Raw genomic sequence first — 26,669 nt, 5'->3', positions numbered from 1 at the left:
CACTACAATAAGACACTGCAATAAGACACTACAATAAGACACTACAATAAGACACTACAATAAGACACTACAATAAGACACTACAATAAGACACTGCAATAAGACACTGCAATAAGACACTACAATAAGACACTACAATAAGACACTGCAATAAGACACCGCAATAAGACACCGCAATAAGACACTGCAATAAGACACCGCAATAAGACACTGCAATACAATGAGACACTGCAATAAGACACTACAATGAGACACTACAATACAATAAGACACTACAATAAGACACTACAATAAGACACTGCAATAAGACACCGCAATAAGACACCGCAATAAGACACTACAATAAGACACTGCAATAAGACACTGCAATAAGACACTACAATAAGACACTACAATAAGACACTAAAATAAGACACTACAATAAGACACTGCAATAAGACACTACAATAAGACACTGCAATAAGACACTACAATAAGACACTGCAATGAGACACTACAATAAGACACTGCAATAAGACACTACAATAAGACACTGCAATAAGACACTACAATAAGACACTGCAATGAGACACTGCAATAAGACACTGCAATAAGACACCGCAATAAGACACTGCAATGAGACACTGCAATAAGACACTGCAATAAGACACTACAATAAGACACTGCAATGAGACACTGCAATAAGACACTGCAATAAGACACTGCAATAAGACACTGCAATAAGACACTACAATAAGACACTGCAATGAGACACTGCAATAAGACACTGCAATAAGACACCGCAATAAGACACCGCAATAAGACACTGCAATAAGACACCGCAATACAATGAGACACTGCAATAAGACACTACAATGAGACACTACAATGAGACACTACAATAAGACACTACAATGAGACACTGCAATAAGACACTACAATAAGACACTACAATAAGACACTGCAATAAGACACTACAATAAGACACTGCAATGAGACACTGCAATAAGACACTGCAATAAGACACTACAATGAGACACTGCAATAAGACACCGCAATAAGACACTGCAATACAATGAGACACTGCAATAAGACACTACAATGAGACACTACAATGAGACACTGCAATAAGACACTGCAATAAGACACTGCAATAAGACACTACAATAAGACACTGCAATGAGACACTGCAATAAGACACTGCAATAAGACACTACAATGAGACACTGCAATAAGACACCGCAATAAGACACTGCAATACAATGAGACACTGCAATAAAACACTACAATGAGACACTACAATGAGACACTGCAATAAGACACCGCGACCTCCCAGCAACGACTCGCGCCACGGTCGGACTCGCGTCAACGTTGCTCCCACCTGCAGGATCTAAACGTCACGTTTAGATCGCACCGGCGCTCGGCAAACTGCGCGTACACAAAACTAAAATGACAATCTGTGAGTTCGCGCGAGCATAAGCCAGCCCCCCCACCCACCCCCCCCGCACACCTCCACGTTCTGGCCGCCGCCGAAGGTGATGCCGTCGGCGATGCCGGACTGGAACTCGGCGAGGGTGTAGTACTCGGCCTCCACGGCCGGCGGCTCCGGAAGGCTCGGCAGCTGCGCTCCACGTGGCTGCGTGCGAGACGGGAGCCCCCCGGGAAACGGGAGCCCCCCCGGGAAACAAAACGGAAACTCGCGGCGACCGCGTGGAACGGCGCTCGAGTCGGCCGCGCGGCTGAGCCGTCGGTCGCCGCGCTGCCTGTTGTGAGCGTGGTGGTTAGAACGCGGCGCTACGGACCCCCCCAAGTGCTGAGGCTTACTCGTGGGGAAAGGTGGCCGTGGCGTGCTGCTGACCACCCACCCCGTGCCGGCCTTCGTGTAAGTGCTTGCTCGCGCCACTTGCCCCAAGATTCTGTGAAGGCTATACGTGCGATCTTTGTCTTTGCCTCTGCATGTGAAACTTGGCAAGGAAGAGTGCGGTGGACCACCTAGCCAAGTTCATCCATCTCTAAATATAATAAATAAAATGAATAAAATACCAGCGTGACGTCTCGCCGCGGAGGGGGCCTCTGTCGTAGTTTGGGAGATTCTGCACGCATAGCAGACGCACGCACACACACACAGCAGACACGCACACACGCACGCACACGCAGCAGACACGCACGCACACGCAGCAGACACGCACGCACACGCAGCAGACATGCACACACACGCAGCAGACACGCACGCACACGCAGCAGACACCCACACGCACGCACACGCAGCAGACACACGCACACACGCACGCAGGCACGTACACACACGCAGCAGACACGCACGCACACACGCACGCACGCACGCACACGCAGCAGACACACACGCACGCACACGCAGGCACGTACACACACGCAGCACACACGCACAATCACAGCATACGAGCGCACACATGCACGTAGACGCACAATCAGCAGATGTACAGGCACACGTGCACACAAACGCACGTACACGCACAGCAGAGACATGCACGTGCACAGCACACATGCATGCACATACACACATGCACAGGAGACACACATGCACACACGTGCAGCAGACACGCACACACACACCACATGCACAAAGAATATCATCGTCATCAACAGAATGTCTGGAAAGATTTGTTTGTGACCACTTATTAAGACGGGAATGATGACTATTTTGGCTCGTTTACCTAGGAATAATGATTCAGGATTCACAATTCTTCTTGGGGAGATTCTCTCCATTCACTCGTGTAAGACTGTGATAGGGTCAGCTCGCCATCTGGTGGAGATTGCTGGACTCGCAACATCATCGAGACCCAGGTGATGATAGGCATGTCGCTCGCGTGTCGTGGGGTAAAGTGTGGGTATTCGTACGTCTCCCAAGGCGTCTGGACCGTGAGTAGGCCAAAATAGCCTCTATGAGAGATCCTATAGGAATCCTGCTCGCCGAAGCCCTATCGCCGGCAGGGGCTCGTGTGTGTGTGTGTGCACCTAGCCTGGCACAAGCGCCGAGGTGGCGATTGTTGTGGGCCCGCGATGCCCACGAGGAGGGGGAGTGGGGGGGGGCTCTCACCCGTGCTGCTTCTCTGTGGGGTGATGCGCGCCACGGTGGGCGCTGCCGCTCCGTTCTCCGCGCCCACGGGGGCTCCGGCCCCCCACGGGGGGGCCCCCTCCTCGCTGCTGCGCTTGGCGACGAGCGGCGGCTTGCGACCCCCGACCCCCGGCCCCTCCTCCCTCACTTTGCGCAGGTACGAGGCCGGGGCCCAGCCCTCCTTGCCTTGGTAACTGCCGCACACACACACACGGACAAAGATCCACCCCCCTGTAGCCTCTACAGGCTGTTGGGGCAAGTGCTATTAGCCGGCTCCTATGCTGGGGAGTGGTGTGGCCAGAACCACGGCTGGCAGCCGTTGTCTCCCGAGTAGCGATGTTGACTCATTTGAGGCCGAGTCGAGCCAGGAACGGCCCAGGAACAATTTGGGCAATCGCCACCGATATTGGGCGCCTGTGCGGGTCAGGTGCTCGGCGAGAGGCCACACAAAATGTGTTCCCTTCTCCAATGTGCACCGACCCAGCGTGGTGAAGCGTGGCCCTGAACCAGTCCACACTCGGCGATCGTGACGTCCGCCGGGAGCAGCGGGCTCGCTCGTTCCGGCGGTGTTTCCGCACTGGCGGTTTTCAGGCGTCGTGGCGCCTGCGGCTGTGCCGGGGCTCACCGAACGAACCACCACCCCTCCAGGTTCTTCTGCAGCACGTCCACGAGCGCCCCCTTGTCCAGCTCCAGCTCGTCACCGTCCTGCGCCGCGTACGTGTGCACCACCGTGTAGCGTTCCTCTGGGGGAGGGGGGGGGGGCGAAATGGGACAGCAGCGAGCGGTTGCGGCCGGGTGGCCATCGCCAACGGTGTGTGTCTGTGACAACGCCGGCACGGTCCGCCTCTCCCCGTCCGCATTGCCGACGAAATGAAGAATGAGAAAATCTAACGGCAAGAGCCAAAACAAATATCTCTTTGGTCCAAAAGAGCCACAGGCTGACCGACAGATCAAAGTATAATATATTACGGGCAGGCCCTTCTATGACTCAATTCCCCATAATCCATCAGGACGCATGGCATCATTCAGGAGGCCACGTGGAATCATGGGGAGCTGGCAGCGCTGCACCGCGGCTGTCACGAAAGGGAGCGGCGGTGCAGCGTCTGCGAGGCGATGGGACGGAGCCATCAAGTCAGGCGGCTCAGCGGGAGAGCGAGCGGCTCGCAAGCCCAAGGTTGCGAGTTCACATCCTGGTTGGGGGTTGAATTGGCCCATCATCCACCCAGGGTCAATAAAATTGCTATTATTACTCTGTGATCAGTGGTTGTCCGCTGGATAGATTCGCCTCTGCCATAGAAATGTGGAGTTTCAACCACTGGCTGAAGGTCTGTGAAAAGGAGATGAGCACCGGGTCAATGCTAATTTCAGCAGGAATCCACTTGTGACTCTGTGCCGTGGTAGTGGTGGTGGCGGTGGTGGTGCAGGCTGTGCGAGTACCTTCCCCCGGGTTGGCGTTCTGAATGAGCAGGTCATCTTGGGATCCATCCCTGGGCTCCAGGTAAGTCGCGGGGACCCAGCCCTGCTCCTCCTGGGCACTCACAAACCACCAGCCTGCGCAGACAGACGGCACACAAACCACACGGGCGAGACCTCCTCCTTGCAATTCACAAATGTGAGCGTTCGGTCCGCAATGCTCACACCAGGGGGCGATGTCATTGATGCAGCACGCTGGGCGTCTTGTTGCAAAGAAAGGACACGGAGCCGTGAATTAGGCTCTGACACGACCAGCAGATGCCGCACACATTTCTGCACGGGCAAAAATATTGGAAAACCTATGTGATGCATAACCACGAGCATTTACCCAAATTAACGTCTCATCAAGGTGGAATAATTTATAGTTTACAGCCCTTTGTCAATCTACTACTGGATGAAGGGCTCCCCATGCCATGCCAACGTTTTCTTTGACCATGCAGCTTGGTTGGGCATGCGGTGGCTGGGCATGCGGTGGCTGGGCATGCGGTGGCTGGGCATGCGGTGGCTGGGCATGCGGTGGCTGGGCATGCGGTGGCTGGGCATGCGGTGGCTGGGCATGCGGTGGCTGGGCATGCGGGCTGCGTGACCCAGCCACCGCACACGAGGGAGTGCGTGAGTCAGTGAGTGTGTGCGTGCACGAGCGAGTGCGTGCGTGCGTGGCCCCGCGCTCGCCCACCTGTCTCGGTCTTCTCGATGACTTCCACCACTTGCCCGGCCACCAGATTGAGCTCCGAGTTCTGCTGCTTCTTGTACTCGGCCACCACCACGTACTGCTCCAGCACCAGGGCCTCCGCGATGCCCTCGGATCCTGGCGGCGGCGGAGGCAGCGGCAACAACGGCGGGCACACAACCACGACGCTTGCTCAGCGTACACAGAGGATGCCCCCAGCCAATCCCCATTACTATTAATAAATTAAACCAAGTCTCGGCCAACGCACGTGCAGCAGTCACGATACGTAGGGGGCCTCCCTTTTGCTCCGCGCAGTGCCAGGGCCCGAGAGACCATGGGATTGGCCGAGAGGTTCCAAGTGGCACACGTGACAAGAGCAAGTTCGAGATCAAGGGGTGGGTAGAGGGAGGGTCATGGGTTAGCGCTTGAGAAGAATTGTTTTGTGTCACTGGGGACAAGGCTGGGAAGTCGGTGTTCGAGCTGAGAGCACAGTGCACAGCGTGTACAACGTGCATGTACGACGCGTTACGCGGGCGAACACTGGGTGAGAATGTAGGAGGGCATGTGGCGGCAAGAGCTCGCAGGCAGGGAAGTCACGGAAGAGACCCCTCAGGGGTTAGGGGGTTAGCTGGGGAAAATAAAAAACACCCTGCAGAAGCACCACTTGCGCTCTCCGCCATGTCCGTGATCAAACCACGGTGACCGCGTGCCCCGCAGCGGCGACCCTCCCCGTGAGCCGTGCACGCCACGGTTCCCGCATCGTTCAGCGACGCTGCTTGTGCTGGGAGTGTAGCGGAGGGCAGCGTGCTGGGCCCATGGCACTCCACGTGTCGAGGTCACAACCAAACGAAGCTTCTCCACCGCCCTCTCCTCGCCAGATTAACAACTCCCATAGACTCGGTTCCTCTGGCCTCCACGCGACTCTACCGAGTACCGTCTCGCCTTCTCCGTAGCCTTGAAACTCCTCCATTCTCCATCAATTCTTATCATCATCTCCGTGACATCTGCCGGTTGAAGCCGTTTAATAAATAACTCCCACCCACGGCGCACGACTCGGCCGCCCTCCCTTCTGCTTCCCTTTTCCTTCTCACGGGGGCAGCAGCTCGTCAGAGGTGAAAGGCGGTGGGGGGGGGGGCAGGACGATCGGAGAGGCGGGGACTTGCCCGGGAGGGGGAGGGGTACACTCCTCCACACCCACCACGTCGCGACGATGCAAAGGGACAGAGGGACAGAGACACACGGACGGACGGACGGGGGTTCATTTAAGCTAAGAGCAGGTTGGCGGTGAGCGCGAGTGATGGATACAATTATTGAATTGGCTGAGAGCAGGCTCGGCTCGCCTGGTTGGAGAGACACAGTCTGCACCGAATGCAGAGGGGTGATTTATCGCTGACCGGCGCGATGGGCTCACGCGATCAAAGATCAAAGGAGACGATTCCCCGCTGCCAGGACGATAACCGACGTTACCTCGATCCTCCCGGCGACGCACGGGTACGGGGGTACGGTGACGCCAGACTCAACGGCAGCGGTCGCGTCCCACCGGCGGTCGCGGAGGGGTGGAGCGATGCAGCGGTGACACAGCCATCTCCTGCTGCTCAAATGAGCATCGAGACGGTGCTCATCTCCCGTTTGCAGCCTCGAGAGTGACGGAAATTCCACATTCCTATGGCAAGGGCGCGTCTATCCATAGGACAACCGCTGTTGATTTCCCCACAAAGCGGTAATGATTTTATGGACCCATAAGGGATGATTGGTCGAGTCAACCCCCCCCCACCCCATCCAGGAGTTGAACTCGCGAGCCCCCGATCGCGAGCCGCTCGCTCCACCGCTGGGCCGCCCGGCTGGACGCTCAGAGCACACCAGGCGGACCGTGCACGGAACGCCGACGGCAGTGCCCGGATTCCGCGACGGCGCCGTGCCGCCCCGGGCTGCCACCGGAGGTCGCCGCGCTCCCAGTCGGAATAAAAAAAGGCACCGGTGCTCGAATTGTTCCTCGCTCGCGAGCCGCGAGGGGCCCGAGGGGCTGCTCAGGCCTCCCGCCCGTGGGAACACGGCCGCGAGGCGAAGCCAGGCCCACCGAGCTCCGATTGTTAAAGAGGACGGGAATGTTCGCGGCGCGTCAGCGCACCGGGCTTGCAAGCCAGGGGTGGCCGGTTCGATCTCCCGCCGCGGCAAGCTCAAACGACGGCGCAAGTTTCCAACGCAGTTTGTCGATTGGCAGGTCGCGTGCGGCGAGGTAGAGTGTGGGGACTCCCACCGCCTTCCAAAGACGTCTCGTCAGTGCGGAGGAGTAGGCCAAAGTAGCCTCTCTAGAGGGGCCGTCGAGAACTTGCTCGAGTGAAAGGCACTTCCAGCCAGCGGTGGTGTGCAGGGCTGCGCCTTTACCTTGACCGGCGTGGATGCTGCAGTGTGCGGTGAGCACGTGGGGAGTGTGCGGTGAGGACGTGGGGAGTGTGCGGTGAGCGTGTGGTGAGTGTGCGGTGAGTGTGTGGTGAGTGTGCGGTGAGCACGTGGGGAGTGTGCGGTGAGCACGTGGGAAGTGTGCGGTGAGTGTGTGGGGAGTGTGCGGTGAGCGTGTGGGGAGTGTGCGGTGAGCACGTGGGGAGTGTGCGGTGAGCACGTGGGGAGTGTGTGGGGAGTGTGCGGTGAGTGTGCGGTGAGTGTGTGGGGAGTGTGCGGTGAGCACGTGGGGAGTGTGCGGTGAGCACGTGGGGAGTGTGTGGTGAGCGTGTGGGGAGTGTGTGGGGAGTGTGCGGTGAGCGTGTGGTGAGTGTGCGGTGAGCGTGTGGGGAGTGTGCGGTGAGCGTGTGGTGAGTGTGCGGTGAGCGTGTGGGGAGTGTGCGGTGAGCGTGTGGTGAGTGTGCGGTGAGCACGTGGGGAGTGTGCGGTGAGTGTGTGGGGAGTGTGCGGTGAGCACGTGGGGAGTGTGCGGTGAGCGTGTGGGGAGTGTGCGGTGAGCGTGTGGTGAGTGTGCGGTGAGCGTGTGGTGAGTGTGCGGTGAGCGTGTGGTGAGTGTGCGGTGAGTGTGTGGGGAGTGTGCGGTGAGCATGTGGGGAGTGTGCGGTGAGCACGTGGGGAGTGTGCGGTGAGCACGTGGGGAGTGTGCGGTGAGCGTGTGGGGAGTGTGCGATGAGCACGTGGGGAGTGTGCGGTGAGCACGTGGGGAGTGTGCGGTGAGCACGTGGGGAGTGTGCGGTGAGCACGTGGGGAGTGTGCGGTGAGCACGTGGGGAGTGTGTGGTGAGCGCGTGGGGAGTGTGCGGTGAGCGTGTGGGGAGTGTGCGATGAGCACGTGGGGAGTGTGCGGTGAGCGTGTGGTGAGTGTGCGGTGAGTGTGCGATGAGCACGTGGTGAGTGTGCGGTGAGCGAGCCGTGCTGCTCACCTAGCTTCCTCTTGGAGCCAGCGTCCCTGTCAGGGAGAGACAAACAGGGAGAGAGACAGACAGAGAGAGTGAGAGACAGGGAGAGAGACAGACGGAGAGAGACAGACAGGGAGAGGGAGAGAGACAGACAGGGAGAGAGACAGACAGGGAGAGGGAGAGACAGGGAGAGGGAGAGAGACAGACAGGGAGAGAGACAGAGGGAGAGACAAACAGGGAGAGAGACAGACAGGGAGAGGGAGAGACAGGGAGAGGCAGCGTTACTCCCAACGCCACGAGCCCTCCACTGCCATTCACTGGGGCGGCAATGGTGGAAAATTACAGGGGAAGTTACATAGCTGAACAAATTACATAATCATACGTATACTCAAATGTACGAAAATTCTAACAAAATAATGGAATATGGAGAATAATAATAGGAATGACATTACAGTTTTTGAGCATATTTGAGAGAGTCTTTGTAAATTATGCAATCACGCAGATCGAACATTTCATTACAATAGAAGATCTTTTGCTTTTTGTTGAATAAAAAAAATTAAGTTAACCCTGCAACCAACGAAAAGGGAGGGTGGAGTGGAATCCCGCGCGATGTTTGAGTCATCTACACACATCTGTGAAATTGCGAAATCTCTCCACGTTGGCAGCTCAGCCACTTTCATCATCATCATCATCAGCCATGACCAACCCACAGCTTGATGAAGGCTTCCCTAAGCCATTGCCATTTCTCACAGACAAGTCACGGAGAGTGGATATTCACCAGCTGCTCATTTCCATAATAACCTCAACATCCACCAGCTGAGGAGGGTCGCCACCAGACCCCCAGCATGCAGCGCCGTGCGCTCACGGGCAACTCCCACGGGCGACGCATCGGGGTGGGAGGACAGCATGTGGCACGTCCCACGTCCCACTGGACCCTACTTCCTCCCCCCCTTCCCCTGGGAACGGCCTTAATTTAATTAGCGCGTCGCACGCTGCTGCGGATGCGAGGTCGCAGTGCGTAGCAGCAGCAGCAGCTGCTGTCGGTGTGCGTTACGCAGGCGCTCCGTTCCACAGACGTAGTCGGCTGTGGTTTCACAGCAGGGGGCGATGTTGCTGCTCGTGTGGTCCTAAGCGAGTCATTTGCGGTGTAACGTTCCAAAATGTGTGACCTGTTGAGATGATTCCTAACAAGAAATGTAAATTCGCTCTGAATGCACACGCAAGTCAAGCATGCGCGGTTCCACTTTGCATAAATATCGAGAGGTGGCTCCGCCTCGGCACGACGCACGAAGCTCGGTCTGCCGTGAGCTCGTCCACGTCCCGGGCTCTGGGGCGTCGTACGAAACGGGAGGCCACTTGAAAGGCAAACTCATAGCGCGAGCTCCACTTTAGCAAATAACCCGCACCGCGAGGTATACAAAATGAATCACTGTCGCTTACGTATCTATCTTTATCCAGATGTACTTCACAAATTAGACATTTTAATGCAACAGGATTCTTTAACGCGATTACAGAGAGGCGAATGGAACGTAATAATATTAACCTGCATCGTCCAGCATTGCATTTTTATCGATCGACGCCGTTGCATCAGCTGCAGCGAACAGAAAGAGTCGCGCGAGATGAGAACCGCCGTGTGTGAACGCGCCGTGCGCACCTCGCACGCGCTGAAACTTACGCACGTGTTAGGCCTGTCCCTCACTCCCATCTCTCTCTAGCCACCCTCACTCCGGCACGGCACCCCCATCTCTCTCTAGCTACCTCCAACGACCGTGGTCCTTCCTCACACACTTCTCCCCATCTACACTCTCCCCCAGATGCCCCTCTCCTCACAATCACCCAATCCCCGCTCCTCACCCTGCCAGCAGCCCATGATGCTCTCCCGTCTCCCGCCCCAGACGCTCCCCTCCCCCCGTTCCTCACCCGCGGTGCCGTCCGCAACCAGTCACACTTTCCATTCGGCGCACAAAACATTTGGAAGGCGTTTTGTCCACGCCGAGCGGTGAAAGTTCACTATGCGCCTCGCCAAACCGCTCCAAGTCTTTTTTGTCGAGTCCATCGGTTCTCTCCGAGCACGTGAGTGCTGTCTTTGGCAGCGCCATGCCAGAGGCAACGCGGTTTCACATTGCCTCATTTTGGCCGATTACCGAGCTGCTTCGTGGACAGGCATTGTCATGTTTAGACGTGGATATAAAAGCTCTCTTCACCTTCCAAAGTAAACAAGCGCAGTGTTTTGGGTGTCTAGCGAGTCGTCGCACGAGAGCCTGCCGAGTGCGCTGTTCCTCACTGGAGTTCGACCACCCACGAGCGCGCACCCGCGATCTACGTCGACTTGCTTTCCGTGCTGCCAGACTCCCCGTGGAAGCAGAAATGCAGATGCAGCAGAATCATTTTCACCCCCACCAAGAGCGAGATCACAAGAAACGAACTGCGTCCACTGCTGCTCGCCATTCTGCCACGAGGATACAGGCAACAGATGATGAAGACAGAGACACTTCACGAGTGATGGAGACAGAGACACTTCACGAGTGATGGAGACAGAGATACTTCACGAGTGATGGAGACAGAGACACTTCACGAGTGATGGAGACAGAGACACTTCACGAGTGATGGAGACAGAGACACTTCACGAGTGATGGAGACACAGACACTTCACGAGTGATGGAGACAGAGACACTTCACGAGTGATGAAGACAGAGACACTTCACGAGTGATGAAGATAGAGACACTTCACGAGTGATGAAGATAGACACTTCACGAGTGATGGAGACAGAGACACTTCACGAGTCATGAAGACAGAGACACCTGCACGAGTGATTTAGGCAGAGACACTTCACGAGTGATGAAGACAGAGACACTTCACGAGTGATGGAGACAGAGACACTTCACGAGTGATCAAGACAGAGACACTTCACGAGTGATGGAGACAGAGACACTTCACGAGTGATGAAGACAGAGACACTTCACGAGTGATGGAGACACAGACACTTCACGAGTGATCAAGACAGAGACACTTCACGAGTGATGGAGACAGAGACACTTCACGAGTGATGAAGACAGAGACACTTCACGAGTGATGGAGACACAGACACTTCACGAGTGATGGAGACACAGACACCTGCACGAGTGATTAAGAATTCAGTTTGATTGACTAGCAAAGAGTCATCTTGATGGGGCACTTGGATGGTGTGACCCGATTGAAAGTTGAGGAGCGCTAGATAACAGACTTCCAACGTAGTGCTGCTCGATCATCGTCCAGGCCCATTCATGGACACAGGGTGGTGCGCCGCTAGCTGGCAGTTCTCAATGCGGATGCCTTCTTCTGATGATGGCACTCCGGGCACAACTGGACCGTATAGTAGAGGTTGGATGTAATCACACAGTGCAGCCAATATCCCACCGCGTGCTTATATCATGAGTCGCCCTTCGCCGTGCGCTAGCAGTGCAACACACACACGTGTTGATTATATCAGAAGTGTGCTTAGATACTAGGCATGCTTTAGCATCGACTTTAATGTGAAAATTAATTGTAGAATAAAATAAATTGGAAAATAAATTGCCAGCTTACCGAAAGAAATGCACACTAAGATTATATTGTTTTATTTTCAGAAAACCCAAACAACGTGGCATGGATTGCTGAGATGACCGAGACGGCCGACAGCGTCAGCTTGACAGACGGAGGAGCTGCGGTCCAGGGTGGTCGATGTTGGTACCCAGAGAGAGACAGAGAGCGGGCGGGCGGGCGGGCGGGGGAAGGGCTTACTCTTTGGGGGGGTTGAGATCCTCTGCCCGAGCCTCAAAGAAGTGGAGCACGTCCTCGCACTGGGATATCTCCGCGGGCAGCTGCACCAGTGCCTGTGCGCACAAACAAAGACAAAGATGCCCCCCGCAGAGTCTAAACACACTTTTGGGGCAAGTGCTGTTAGCGAGAACCTGTGAAAGGCCGGCACGGCACACCACGGGGTGGGTGGCCAGCACCACGCCCGACCGCCTTTGTCTCCCAAGTGACGATATTTACACACAGCACCAGGTACTCATTTGAGGCCCAGTCACAGGACCGGTTCAGATAATCATTACTGGTGTTGGCCGTGAGCAGGAATTGAACTCTGGTTTTTCTGCTAGGTCTGTAGTGCAGCGGGTAGTGCGCTAACCACTGCACTACCGATCCCCTGTACCCACAAACACGCGCGAGTGCAGTGGCGGTCTGGAAAATATACCCAATACTACTGCAAATGGGATCGGACTTATGGCCAAAGCTGCACACGCATTATTTAAAAATGCACGATTTCATGAAAACATAAATATTTGTGAACATGTTTGATTGAACGTGAGGAAAAACAAGCTGTGCTTTAGGCGGCCGGGAATTTTGTTTAAATATATTCTGTTTCTTAGAACTTTGTGTGTTTTTTCTTTTAGCGATGTTGCAATGAACTGCATGTGCAGTAAACAAGCACCGGAAAAAAACCCTGCTGAGCCAGCCCCCACCTCTAGCCGGCCCCCACCTCTAGCCGGCCCCCACCTCGAGCTGGCCCCCACCTCTAGCCGGCCCCCACCTCTAGCCGGCCCCCACCTCTATCCAGCCCCCACCTCTAGCCGGCCCCCACCTCTAGCCGGCCCCCACCTCTAGCCGGCCCCCACCTCTAGCCGGCCCCCACCTCTATCCAGCCCCCACCTCTATCCAGCCCCCACCTCTATCCGCTCCACCACAACAACATCTGGCGGCGCGCGCCGTTGTGCAGGCATCGCCACGTCACCGCCGGGGAGATGAAACCGCGCGATCGCCGCCGCCCTCCCCCTCGCTCTCCCCCGGGACCGGCCGGCCGAGCCCACCGCACAGACAGCCCCGCCGGCCACGCTCGGCGCCTCCCACGAGCAGCATCGGCGCAATCTCGAGAGCGGCTTCACGCGAACGGATCGTTTTGCAGACCGCGCGCAAGTCACTCGAAGGGCCGCCGAGGCGAAGGCGGCGGTCCGGCGAGCCGCTTCCGCCTCGGTGGCGGCGGCCGTCGCCGCCCGCAGGGGCACGACCGCCGCAGCTCTCGACGCCGGCGCGCGCTCGTCGCGAAGCGAGCGAGCGAGGGTGGGCGAATCGATGCCCCCTGGGCCGATGCCCCACAGCGAGAGGCTGCCTGGGCTCAACAGACCCACAGGCCGAACGCACGACAGCAAAGGGGCCCCACCTCACGCCCGCACGTCGGCTTCGCGATGGTTCGTTGTTACGTCGCAGGATATTGGCAGATGGCGACTGCTTGAGGAAAGGGGGGTTTCGTCCAGCAGTGGATCAATCGCGGCTGCTGATGATGCTGCAACACCCGAGCGGGCTGCTTCTACCGCATTCGTGCGACTGAGGGGCTCCCTGTCGAGCCGGTTTGTGCCTGGAGGGAATCGAAGCACGAGGTTCCTGAGGGCAGCCGGAGGTCACGTTGGCGCTGCTGCTTTCACTCACCGATCACACGGTGCGGTGCAGGAATCCGTCTGCTGGCTGCACGTCCCCCCACACGCCTTGCCCACTGTTGACGGTCTACTTTCCACACACGCTGATCATAACTCATGCGATTGAGGCTCTACGTTCATAACTTCAACTGGACTCTCCTGAAAGTTGCAGGATAAGGCGGATTCCTGCGTCCCGCTCACGACATTTTACCAATCACCGAGTGTGTCAAATCTGTTCGCTGTTGAATCTGTTCGCTGTGGATGCAAACTTTATTTGCCTCTGCGGAGCAAGTGCAACAAACTCCTCAAGTTATTTTTCTAAGCCGTTCCTCTCACTCGCCATAGAAGACACAGCGTACCTCCGTCGTTGGACATTCTATGCAACGAGCTCCTTCTCTGTGAAAAGGTTCGGTTCCTTAGCAGCAACCCGGCCCTCACCCAGTTGTGAGCAGTGCTCCCGCATGAGAAAAACCTCAAACTACTTGATAGTAATCAATGAATTGTACTGATTTAGGGTTGCAACTTGATATAATAATTGATTCTTTTTAGTGAGATTTAAGTGTCTTGTTTATAGTGTTTACGATTTGTTTTTGTCTCAACTGTACAGTGTTGCACGTGTTCTCCACTCGCCAAACGTAACAGCGCATAATTGGTATATAAATAATAATAGTCTCACAACGATGGAATGCATCGCGAGCATTTGAACTGATGAATTGATGTCAATCGATGGCTTGGTGCCACATCGCAACATCGTGACAGATGGCGATGCAACTCGGGGGGGGGGGGGGCTTCATCTAGCAGCGGATTGATCATGACTGACAATGATAATGACGCACTCTGACGAAATGCCCCAAGATGTAGCGTCTGTCCGCCAGCCGCCCCGTCCAGGGACAAGGTTTCACATCACATCCACAAGTGAATCTGCCCTCCACATCTCCCAGCACATCTCGCTCAAGAGACTTCAAACCACACTTCATATGATTAGTTCGAGATGGCACTAGAATACTTTACTTCCATAAGCATCTGCCAATTAAATATTTTATTAAAAGTGTAAAAGGAAAGTTTTTTATCTACCACAAGCCAATACATTGGAATGTTTAATTAGTGTAGCGATAGTGCTGCCCCTTCATAATGCAGACAATTGTAAATGTTGTGGATTTACTCTCCAACACACCGGTGTGCTGTACTAGTAGCGAATTGGCATGTTCTGTTTACGTGACAAACCTTACGAATTGGCTGTGTCGGGTGGTGGCTGGTTTGACGACACATTTATGTTCACGTGATCTAACCCCAAAAAAAAACCTGTATTACAGACAATTTACGAGCAGCGTGAAAGACAGAAGTATTGCTCTGCATAGTTGACGAGCCAACACCATTTCTTAGGATTACGGTTGTGATTTTTAATGTACGAGTAGAATAGCCTTAAAAAAAACCCCATTACTTCCTGACAGAGCCGATACATTTGAGCGGCATTACGTAGCACGGACACGTGGGCTTCTCAACAACAAAACGCCGCTGCCGGTCTAGTTCCAGGGCAACGGGGACTACTCGCTACAGGCAGTGCTCTCGGCACGCGAGCTGACGTGGCACTAAAGGGAGGAGGAGGTTATGCCTTGCGCGGCACGGGGGACTTGCAGCGTTCTTGAGCCGAGGGTTCCCGGCTGCGTGCCCGAGGCTCCGAGAGGCAACGCCGACACGAGAGCAGGTGACTCAAGCTGCGAGCGCCGGCTCACGGCCTCGCGTGAGAAGACGCCAAGCGCTAGCTTGGCACTTGTAATTTAATCTTTTGACTACAGAGGCATGCATACAAGGGGCAGTCAGAGTTTCAGAAATTAGGATATGAAAATTTGGTGTCGTGGGTTGACGAAAGGAGTCAATTCCTTCCCTCGGCGCTTGACGCGTGTTCACGCGCGAGCGTCGAGGCGGGCGACGCACTTCGCAGGCGCCACGCTCGTTTCGTGTTATCAGTCATAGCCGAGACGAGCGCTTACGCCTGCGGGCACGCGACGGTCTTTAGCAACGCTCCGAGCTCCACCGCAGCGGCAGCATTAACGATCTCACAGCGGCCACAATCGTTTTATTGTCGGACGAGCGTCTGCGTTCGTCTCTGCTGGCAGCGCATTCTCACAGTCATCGGCGCCTCCACAGCAAGGCCACTGTTCACTGCCCGCTAAGTGGAACTCGTTTATGCGCCCTCCCACCCCAACCGCCCCTCCCCCACGAGGGTTGATGGGCCGAGTACTTCCAAATGCGAGGCGAATATTTTCCTCAACACCATGCTGATGGATACTACTGCAGATAACAGCGTAGAGATAACAGCGTAGATATAACAGAGATAATTATCATATAGGAATAACCCCCATAGAGATAACAACGTAGAGTAAATGTCAACTGCTGGTGTTATTCCGAGTATAGATGGATGAAAGACATTAACTATTTCTATTCATGAAAATTTAACTTCTGAAAGCAAAATTCTGCCTGCATTCCTTTGATGAGACGACAGATCCCGTGGATTTCAGGTTAATGGTACATTTTGTCGTCAACAGCCAGAATGAGTGTGCCCCTATCTTGGCCGTCAGTGGTCAACAAACGTTGAGAAACAGTGGAGAGCCCCACAAACCGGAGGCCACGACAGCCGTGTCCCGGACACGCGTGTCCCGGACACGCGTGTCCGAAACCCCCCCCCCATCCTCTCCGATGTGCGGTGAGTCGCATCGCCGCGTGTCGTCACGCATGTCGTGCCACGTCCCGTGTGTCGTCTCCCGTGTCGTCACGCGTGTCGTCACGCGTGTCGTCCCCCGTGTCGTCACGCGTGTCGTCACGTGTGTCGTCCCCCGTGTCGTCCTCCGTGTCGTCACGCGTGTCGTCACGCGTGTCGTCCCCCGTGTCGTCCGGCGTCGCGGCCGCGGCTGCTCACCCTGCAGTACTCATCTATGGGCTTCAGCCTCCGCACAGCCACGTCCCGGATGTGGCTCCTCCGGAACAGGATCTTGCCTGCAGTCACAGACGCGGCAGCAGCAGCAGCAGCACACAGACGGCCGTCGTCAAGAGGTCAACCACCTCCGGGTGCCACAGTGGCTAGGAGATGTTCACTACCTCGCCTGGTATACAGGAGCGCGTGGGTTCGATCCCTACCCTGATGCCTGCTCTATAATTGGAGTTTGCGGTGTCTCTCTCCCCGTGGTCACGTGGATTTTTCTCCGGGTCGTCCGGTTTTCCCCTCCACATTTATAATCGTGCGTTTAGAGTAATTGGCTGTGATACATCTTCACGTGATGAGCCACTTCGTTGGGCTATCATTTGTCGCAGCCAGGTCGCTTCTGAGTTGTTGCGAAAATTCGAAAAATGTACACGCCACAAATGGTTTGATTGGCATTAAACATATCGATCATCGCCTCCCCTCCTGGCCGGAGTCGCCTTGCGCTGCGCAGGGGCAGCTGTCACTGGGGGTACCCTTCGGACGTCTGAGTGGGGTGCCACGTGAGGAGCTTTGAGTTGTCGAGCCATTTACAATGAGATTATTATTGGGTACATCGATATAGCCTTGGCAGACTGTTGGGGCAAGTGTTGTTATCGAGCACCTATGAAGGCCGGCACGGCACACGAGGGGGTTGGTGGCCAGCACCACACCCGGCCGCCTTTGTCTCCCCAGTGGCGATGTTTACACACCAGGCACTCATTTGAGGCTGAGTCGACCTAGGGGAGGCCCAGGACCCGTTCAGACAATCGTCACTGGTGTTGGCCGTGAGCGGGAATCGAGTTCGTAGCGCAGCGTAGCGCTAACCGCTGCACTGCCGCTCACCACATCGATATGCAGCACACACACGAACTCGCGTTTAAACGAAATCTGATTTGTACACAGAAACACAATTACCCCATGAGCCCAGCAACATACTGGATTTTTTTTATCAAGCGCCCATTTGATCCTGTAATAAAATAAGGTCACAGCAGTGCGCCCAGCGGCATTCTTCTGGCGTGTGTCAATGGTCACCAGGTGCCCCCAGTGCTAAACGTCGCGCCTAATTGACCACGGCAACACAGAGGCATTGTTAGGAAAGCGATCGGCACTAAAGCTGGGGGTAGCTGGCCTCCTGTAGTTGCTGTTGTTGTTGCTGGAGGGCAATCTCTCACCAACAGCGTCATTCACACAGATCCATCACGCAGGAGGCCGATCCCCAAACCACGGGTGCCGGCAAGCGGCAAGGCTGCAGGGTTCTAGGCCACGCACTACCTCTGTTCCTCTCCTCTCCATTCTGCGCTGCACGCTAATCCCATCTCAATGGGCGTGTGGCGAGTGCCCTGCGCAGTATACGGCCCATACAGCACACAAGCCTAAACATTGCAAGTCAGCACAGAGGAAGCTGTTTCACAAGCAGGGAGCAGGGGTGATTTTTCCATTAAATAGACCCACAGGCTTGTCCACAGAGACGCGCCTGGCTGTTTCAAAGCTGTTGTAATCAACTAATGAATCTGTGGTTAATCTCCTTGTGCGATGCAGACCTTTGTTAGCAAATTAAAGCTATCCACAAACTCCATCACCCTCCCAACAACACCCTAATCACTCGTGGAGGGATGGGAGGGCCCGGTGTTAATTGACACAATGCTGCCAAGCAATCGGGTTTTGCAATAGAGGAGCTGATGGTAAGCAAGGTCTCAACTCCACAGGTATCAGCGAGTTGTGATTACAAATCAACTACACGCTGCATAGTGACATCATGGTTAGCCAGTAGAACTGCATCAGGGAATTCATAATCTTTCATTTTTCATAAAAACAGTGTTAGTACCGAGAACTGCCGATTATTATGCTTTCATTTATTTATACACACTTTGTTTATCGAGCCTGAATCTCAAGGCTGTTTTTCAGGAGGGTCCTGCCAAATTTTCACAGTTGGGGGCGATGCTGCTGCTCTGCGTAACTTTTCAGCATTGTGATGTTTTGACCAGCACCAGTTACGTTGCGTGTGGGGTTTTTTTTTAGCAATGGCAGGACACCAGAAACGCTGGAGGAAACCCACGCAGAACATGGAAGAGCACAAACTCAGGAGAGAAAGGCGCCCAAGGTGCCACCACCGCGTCACCACCGTGCCACCACCGTGCCACCACCACGTCACCACCGTGCCACCACCACGCCACCACCACGCCACCACCGTGCCACCACCACGCCACCACCACGCCACCACCGTGCCACCACCGCGCCACCACCGCGCCACCACCGCGTCACCACCGCGTCACCACCGTGCCACCACCGTGCCACCACGCCACCACCACGCCACCACCGCGTCACCACCGCGCCACCACCGTGCCACCACCGTGCCACCACCGCGTCACCACCGTGCCACCACCACGCCACCACCGCGTCACCACCGTGCCACCACCGTGCTGCGCGACGCCACTGCAGGCCGTCAAAGCCTCCCTTCCTCTGAGTTGGCGTCGCAAGTTTTGAACCCATTAATTAAAGATCAGCTCGGAGGACAATCGTTCCGTGCGAGCATCACGGTGCCGTGTAGGAACGCCGCTTGCAAGTCGTTGCGCGGTGCTGTTAAATCTCTTCCCTGTGCAAACATGCACGCCTTTGGTTTAAATGTTTATATACATATAAAACTCACGATTATTATATGCTGTATCATTTGTAAATTCAGGTTTTTTTAAAAATGAAAACAGATTACTCAGGGGGGGAATGCAAGGTGGCAATACTTTCAGAGCCCCCCGACACAAACAAGATAATAACAAAAACATTCGCACACACACACATACAAAGCTGTACACACACACACAAAGCTGCACACACAGACACAAAGCTGCAGATTTCCTTCAACATCAAGGGCGAATCATGAGATGATTGAAAATGCCAGGATACTGCCGTTATTTAAACGGACATTCGTCAACAGCATGCTCTCTTGACGTTTGAGAGTTGCCACACTTATACTGGTGATGTTCATGCCGCATCAGTGTCACACGACGGCCGGAGTCGTGAATCGGAAACTACTTTAAATAATTGTCCAAACGCCTGAGTTATTGCGGGCACCGTGAGTTTTGGCAGCACTCTCATGATTTAACAGTCACTCCATGAATACTGCATGCTGGCCCGAATACTCCAATTGGTGTTAAAGCTCCTGAGAGATTAAACTAAAAAAAGCCAGTACCAGAAGTTGCAATGTCAAAGCAAGCCATGCCCTTCCGACATTGTGTTCACTAGCGGGGTCCAATCATCCACCGTGCACCCCCGAAAATTCTACGAAATGTCTCAATCCAAGGCGATGATTTAATTAAAGAATTTTGATTTTCATTTTTTACTTGACACTTAAGTGAGCATAGAGGCCGCCACCGGCTGTAGGGTTCACTGCAGCCGGCTGTAGGGTTCACTGCAGCTGGCTGTAGGGTTCACTGCAGCCGGCTGTAGGGTTCACTGCAGCTGGCTGTAGGGTTCACTGCAGCCGGCTGTAGGGTTCACTGCAGCCGGCTGTAGGGTTCACTGCAGCCGGCTGTAGGGTTCACTGCAGCCGGCTGTAGGGTTCACTGCAGCTGGCTGTAGGGTTCACTGCAGCCGGCTGTGCACACGGCACAAACATCACGGCACAAACATCACAACACCATTTAGGATCGCACGCCATCTGGATGCGACTGCGTCGCAGGGCGCGGATTGCGTTGCGACTCGTCCACACTGCAGCGCGTCGACGATGCCTGCACACGCCGTGACGTGCGCGCATCGTGAGCTGAAGGAACAAGCGTCGCCATCCCTCCCGCAACTCGGCAATAAAGGAGGGGATGGGGGTGGGGGGAGGAGGGGGGTGTTGAGAGAGACTGCGATGTTGTTTACGGAGCAGGGAAAGGCCAAGGTGTCAGTGCCGTGACCGTCCTCGCAGCAGACGGCATCACCTTCCTGTGCTTGCGCAGCCAGGAAGCGGCCCAGACGCACGCTGCTGGGAGGAGGAGGAGCAGCACGGGCGCCGTCTCCGCCGTCTATGGACGGAGATGGCTCCGTAGCGAGAGAAGGGAACGAGTCCGTCTTGGTCGAGAGAGGAGCGAGGGGGGCTCGGTAACGCGTGGAGACGACCCGAATGGGGGTTGCCTGGGCAGCGGCGAGTGGAGTTCAGTGGCCGACAACGTTCAATGAACAGTGCATGAGGCGTCGCTTGGAGACGCTTTCTAACCGCACGGGAAGCCGTCGTCGTGAGGCTGAGAGGTCGAACCGATGAGTGGCGAGGATTGCTTCTGGAAAAAACTTCTCAAGTAACCGGTCTTGAGAGAAGCGAGGAGAAGCAATTCAACTGTAAAAGATCACAATTATGGGGATCCCTAATAAGAATAATAATTATATATCTCGGCCCTCTTTGTAAGCCCACTGATGGAAGAGGGCCTCCCTCATGCCACGTGATGGGTGCTGTTCGATGACCATATTTCACCATGCTGGTCAGTGCAAGGAGGGGGCCCAGAACCGGGAATCAAACTCAGGTGGTGCGGGTTCACAGCGGAGTGGCGCGCGAGCCGCGATGCCACTCACTCCACCCCGTGGGATTGTGTAAAATAAAGTCGCCTTGCGAAGACCTTCGTCACAATCGCAGCATAAAGAAGGTCACTCATACTTATAACTTCGATAAGGATCATTTTCAGGTGTAGGGTTTTTCAAACGACAACACACACGCACACATTGGTGAAACGATTCTGGTGAATGTTACACGTTCTAGTGCACACTTCACTGCAGACCGAGCGCTTTGGTAATTCCCTAAATGGATTAGCGGGTAGCAGCAGCAGCAGCTATTGATTTAATTTAAAATGCCCAGGTCGTCACGAATGTAATGACCCAGATAGATAATCCGGTCAGCATATCATCGCTGCTTTACTTTAATCATACAGCAAGCCAAAATTCGTATCCCATTAATAAGCACTGCCATCAAAACATATGACGTCACGTGCAACTATTATAGTGGATAAATTAACATAGCTTTTTTATATACAGTACGTGTAAAAACATTAACACAGAGTGGGCCTGTAATTAGGCGAGTGGAACCTTTAGGGTTGGCCAGGAGGGTGGAGACTTCACTCGCCACTGACACGCTCACTGTGGAACGGGAGGCCGAGTCCGGGAGCCAGCCTCGGTGCACGGCGCTTTGACAGCCGCCACCGCCACCGCTACGGGAGAAATGAAAACCTCATCCTGCTCGATTTGTCAGTTTATTCACAATTCGGAGGACTTGTGTGTGTGTCTCTGTACGTCTGCGCACGTGATCTAATCAACACACCATCATTCTCCGTCCCTTTATCTAGATGGTATCCAACTAAAAATCGTCATATTTTCCGAGCTTATTCACCAATTATTATTATGTCTCACAAGCCCAATTTTAGTTTTATTCTCTCGCAAAACATTTCTGGCTTTGTTTTTAGAAAAGTATTTCCAAAACAAGTTATTTATTTTCTGCGTTCCCTGTATTTTTCCACAAGTGTCCTGCAAAAGAGAGCCTCTGCATCTCAATGGGTTTCCAGCTGATTTCACTCTAAAATGTTTTCATTCATTCATAAGCCCCTCGAGAATCCGCAAATTGCTGAGAAAACCACGGCTTGGGGAAACGAAGAGCGCCTGGCGTGGCACGCGGGAGGAGGCCTCGCTTTGGACCGAGCGAGGCGAGGAAGCTCTTCTGAGGAAACGTGCGCACGTGTGTGTGTGCGCGTGTGCATACGCATGTGTGCACAACGTATGTATGCATATGCGTGTGTGTGTGCATGTGCACGCGTGTGTGCATACGCGTGTGTGCATACGCGTGTGTGTGTGCATATGCGTGTGTGTGTGCATACGCGTGTGTGCATACGCGTGTGTGTGTGCATACGCGTGTGTGCACACGTGTGTGTGTGCGCATATCTATAGATCTGCGAGTGTCTCTCTTGACTGTACGAGGTCATGGCAACAACTAAAACATAACAGAGGCCCAGAGACACACCCAGAGACACACCCAGAGACACACCCTCAATGTCCAAGTTGCACTCTTCCCGATGTAAAACTTCCACAACTCCCAAGAAACGATTTCCTGAAATCCGATCACATTTCATCCCAACAACTGTGGACACATAAGGACTTGAAGCAGTTGATGCATGAATACAGAAAAACGTTCGCATGGGTGGCAGAGTTCAGTGTGTTCAGCATTATTTCGAGACTTCGTTGTCGGATATAATCAATTGGGAATGAGCCAAATTTAAATAAGGAAGTGCAAAAATTTGTTCCAAATGGTACCACAAAGTGGTTTCCATAACGTTGCATTAAAGGACTGCTTCTAAGGAGCGACGGGTTGATAACTTTATTGTTTAAAAAAAACCTAAATTTTACAATTCACTCAAAGTCCTCGTATCAACAGCCCTCATAACCGCAACTGCTCACATGTGCAGGGTGAGTCTCACCGGGCAGGAAGGGAATGGTGCGCTGCTTGGGGTCCTTCTGCCCTCCCTGCACAGGGAACTTGTCCAGAAGCTGCATCTGGAGGGCGCCGCGTGGCGCAGGGACAGAGAAATCGGCGCGTGTGGCCACAACAGCAAAAAATAACAAATCGTCAAAGTACAATGGTCATACAGCACAATGAGATGCGAGTTACACGGCAAGCGTGTACGCCACAGAATCTAAACTCCAAGAGATAACATCAGAGAGGTCCGAATCGTGTAAAAGGCTTCTTTGTCCCTTGAGAAACCATTCAAAGTGTTCCGTCGCAGCTGCTTCCAGAATTACAGATTTTCAGGCTTCCCAGGAAAGAGTTCATGATAATTTCAAGTTCCACCGAAGAATCTTTTTCAAATGTCAGAGTTATGTCCTGCTCAAAATGAGCATTGAGGCAGCGTTCATCTCCTCGTGAGAGCCCCGAGCCAGTTTACGGCCGCTACAGCGGGGAAGAGAGTTCATCCAAAGTTGACTTGCCCACAAAGTGTTACGCTTTTTACTGACCCCAGAGAGATGATGAGCCGAGTCAACCCCCCACCCCCAACCGGGGTTTGAACTCGCGACCTCCAGATGGTGAGCCGCTCGCTCCACTGCCGAGCCACCCGACTGGTTCCTGCCACGGTGATCGTTAATTTGTGGTGGCGATGGATCCGGTTACGGCGCCACCTACCTAGGGATCTAATTACACTTGCAAGGTCCCGACCGCCGCCAAAGCCGGCCGAGTCACACAGAAGTACGATGTTGATCAAGTAACGTAGCATCGCTTCGCCAAATCCTTCATTCAACGTCGATCGAGGAAGCAGAAAAGCTTGACACGTCGGTTGTCGAGTTTTGGCGTTTCGTACTCTGATTCATCCATCACAGGATCCTCCAGGAAATATACGGTGACTCGGCAAGGATTTCCTGGGTAAATAATCAGCATACTTTTTTCCCCTGGTATTGTCTTATTTAGGATATCCTCAGACGCTTTGGTATGACAGGGCTTGTGAATATAATCAATGTCAATCCTTATCTTAATTATCATTATTACTGTGCACGTGTTCGTCTCCGTTAAACAGAGGGAGATGAGTGTTTACGTCGCTATGAGAAGAAGACGTCCCAGGTTGTGCTGAGCCAGAGGTATGCGCGGTGCCACTACCTGCAAGTCGAAGAACTTGCTGTACCTCCTGTAGATGGTGTAGGAGGAGTTGTCAGACCAGCTGACATAAATTATGTACACCTGCAACAACAAAGCAAAGCATGTGTGAAACACGCGGCCTGCGGTGAAAGAACGCACTTGAAAGATGAATGAAAAGCAATCTTAACTTCATCGCTTAAAAAAACGCGGATTCCTCTTCTTTAGCGTATGGCTGATGCTGCTGTACAGCCACGACTATCATTTTACATTGAGGTGGTTGATGAGCCAGATGATTGCGTCTTGAGTTGCTTAGTGGGGGTGGTGCATCGCTGTGACGATGCCCTCCCTTCGTGTTTGTGAATCGGGCATTCATTGCTTCTGAGATGCCCCACGCTCTGTTCTGGGTGACCACAGTCGCACAACGGAGAGTTTCTAATGTTACAGTTGTGCATCATCAAGCATCCCCCCCCCCCCCCCCCCAGCTACTCCACTGCCATGGTTTGTGTGGATGTGGTTTAGAATTGTGGCCCATTTGCTTCACGGAATATCGAAAGCCAGGGAGCGTCTGCGTGAGGTCTTTCACGATGTGTTTTGTTCCTGACTTTCCGTGGTCCAACGATTCATCTTCGCAGCGTAAACCACGGCAACCACCGGCTGCTGAGATTCGAGGCAGCGAGCGGTGCCGCAGCTCTTGTAGGAAGCGACGTGGCGTCGTGCGTACTTGTGGGTTAGGTACGTGGCGGCATTAAGGGGAAGGAGCCACGCGGGGGATGAACATTCACACCGATGAGCTCAACGTGCATCGAGTCCAAGTCAATTAATTATGTTTTACTACATTTCCATCTGGAAAAATCCCTCCAGATGGAACATCTCGTTTGTCAGGGTGTCCAGGGCCTCAACTGACATGTAGCACACCACATAATGAAACTTAACCGCGCACATTTTAAATGTCTAACTCCGACGCTGAGATTTAGGTCACACAGAAATAAAAAATCTGACGAAAAAATATGTAGAACAATCCCGAGTACATCCCTCCAGTGCAGTTAGATTACCTTAAAAGTACACAGTCAGCAAGTCCCACCTACCAGGGAAATGCCTGACCAAGCCTCGTGCATGCTAGGGTGGATGGGCGGGGGGCGGCTAAGCAGTTTCTCGGGGGGCGACGCGGCTGTTGGAACGGTGACGCCGCTCATTCGATTCAGAGCGAGACTTCCGCTGGCAGCAGTCCTAGGCAAGCCGTGGGGGTACCCACACTGCCGAGCTGCAGGGAACCCTTCCGCCTCTCAGCATCCCCTCCGCCGCCACTCAGTTAGGATGGGGGAGGGTGGAATGCTCAGGAAGTAATCGTGAAGCCACGGGCCAGAGCGGCCCAATACAAGAGTAAGAGGTTCCGACGCTCCTGCACTGCTCATAGGCGCGTAATTACTGACATGCTACTTGAGTTACCGGCACACATGCACACTACATGAGCGTGTGCCAGGCATAAACATTTGTTTGGTTACAGTATGTACGTTGAACTTCTTTCGCACCGTGCGTAGCCAACCGTGCTAATCAGAGGTATATAATAGTGCAGGTGCTTGGTGGATTGTTGCGTCGCAGGATTGTGAGAGGTGGCGGCGGCTTGGGAAGGCAGTGGAATCGAGCAGTGGATATAGACCATGAATGATGATGATGTAGTGGCTGAGCTGCTAATACGAACACATGGTCTTTTATACATGGACCTACCATGCAGCAGAACTGTTTACCAATCCTTAGCTTGTCTCCTGCACACCTTCCATTAGTCCACTGTTAGATGCCGTAGCCATATTGGGCTTCATTCAAACCCCAAAATGTCTGACCTCGACGAGCTGTTGGAACCGGCTCCCAATAGACGTGGGCTGTCGTAAGCGAGAATTAAAGCATCGTCTCAATTTACACGAGGAAACTTATTCTGAACCAACACCCAATTCTTAAGAATACAAGAAAGTGCACTCGGCAGACTTCGCAACACACAAAGTGTACAGAATTGCAGGAACAAAAAGATGCCAGTCTTAGCCAGACCACCAGCTCCAAAGAACTGAGCTTGGCCATTTTCTGTGGCGGGATGGGCTCTCTCGTCATTGTTGTGCGGTTAACTTAAACACAGCCTGC

General features: G+C 54.0%; 1 protein-coding gene across 2 annotated transcripts in view; it reads right to left on the bottom strand.

Annotated features, from left to right (window-relative positions):
• The window catches only part of LOC116940433 (SH3 and PX domain-containing protein 2B), a 44,291-nt gene that overhangs the window by 6,195 nt on the left and 11,427 nt on the right, over positions 1-26,669 (bottom strand). Inside the window, exons 2-12 of one of the 2 annotated variants that reach the window (XM_076065968.1) lie at positions 24,561-24,641; positions 23,392-23,467; positions 16,922-16,998; positions 12,335-12,426; positions 8,599-8,624; positions 5,223-5,354; positions 4,511-4,624; positions 3,699-3,816; positions 3,056-3,267; positions 2,023-2,072; positions 1,490-1,615 (exon numbers count right to left, since the gene is read on the bottom strand). In XM_076065968.1, the coding sequence (XP_075922083.1) occupies positions 1,490-1,615; positions 2,023-2,072; positions 3,056-3,267; positions 3,699-3,816; positions 4,511-4,624; positions 5,223-5,354; positions 8,599-8,624; positions 12,335-12,426; positions 16,922-16,998; positions 23,392-23,467; positions 24,561-24,641 (1,104 nt within the window). Of the gene's footprint in view, positions 1-1,489; positions 1,616-2,022; positions 2,073-3,055; positions 3,268-3,698; positions 3,817-4,510; positions 4,625-5,222; positions 5,355-8,598; positions 8,625-10,253; positions 10,331-12,334; positions 12,427-16,921; positions 16,999-23,391; positions 23,468-24,560; positions 24,642-26,669 lie in introns of those variants that run through there. The other variant, XM_076065969.1, reaches the window with a different exon arrangement.

Source organism: Petromyzon marinus, chromosome 9, assembly GCF_048934315.1.
Source record: "Petromyzon marinus isolate PM22_M1 ecotype Great Lakes invasive population chromosome 9, UKy_Petmar_22M1.pri1.0, whole genome shotgun sequence".
Classification (NCBI taxonomy): Eukaryota; Metazoa; Chordata; class Hyperoartia; order Petromyzontiformes; family Petromyzontidae; genus Petromyzon; species Petromyzon marinus.
This window is presented reverse-complemented; position numbering and strand designations above follow the sequence as displayed.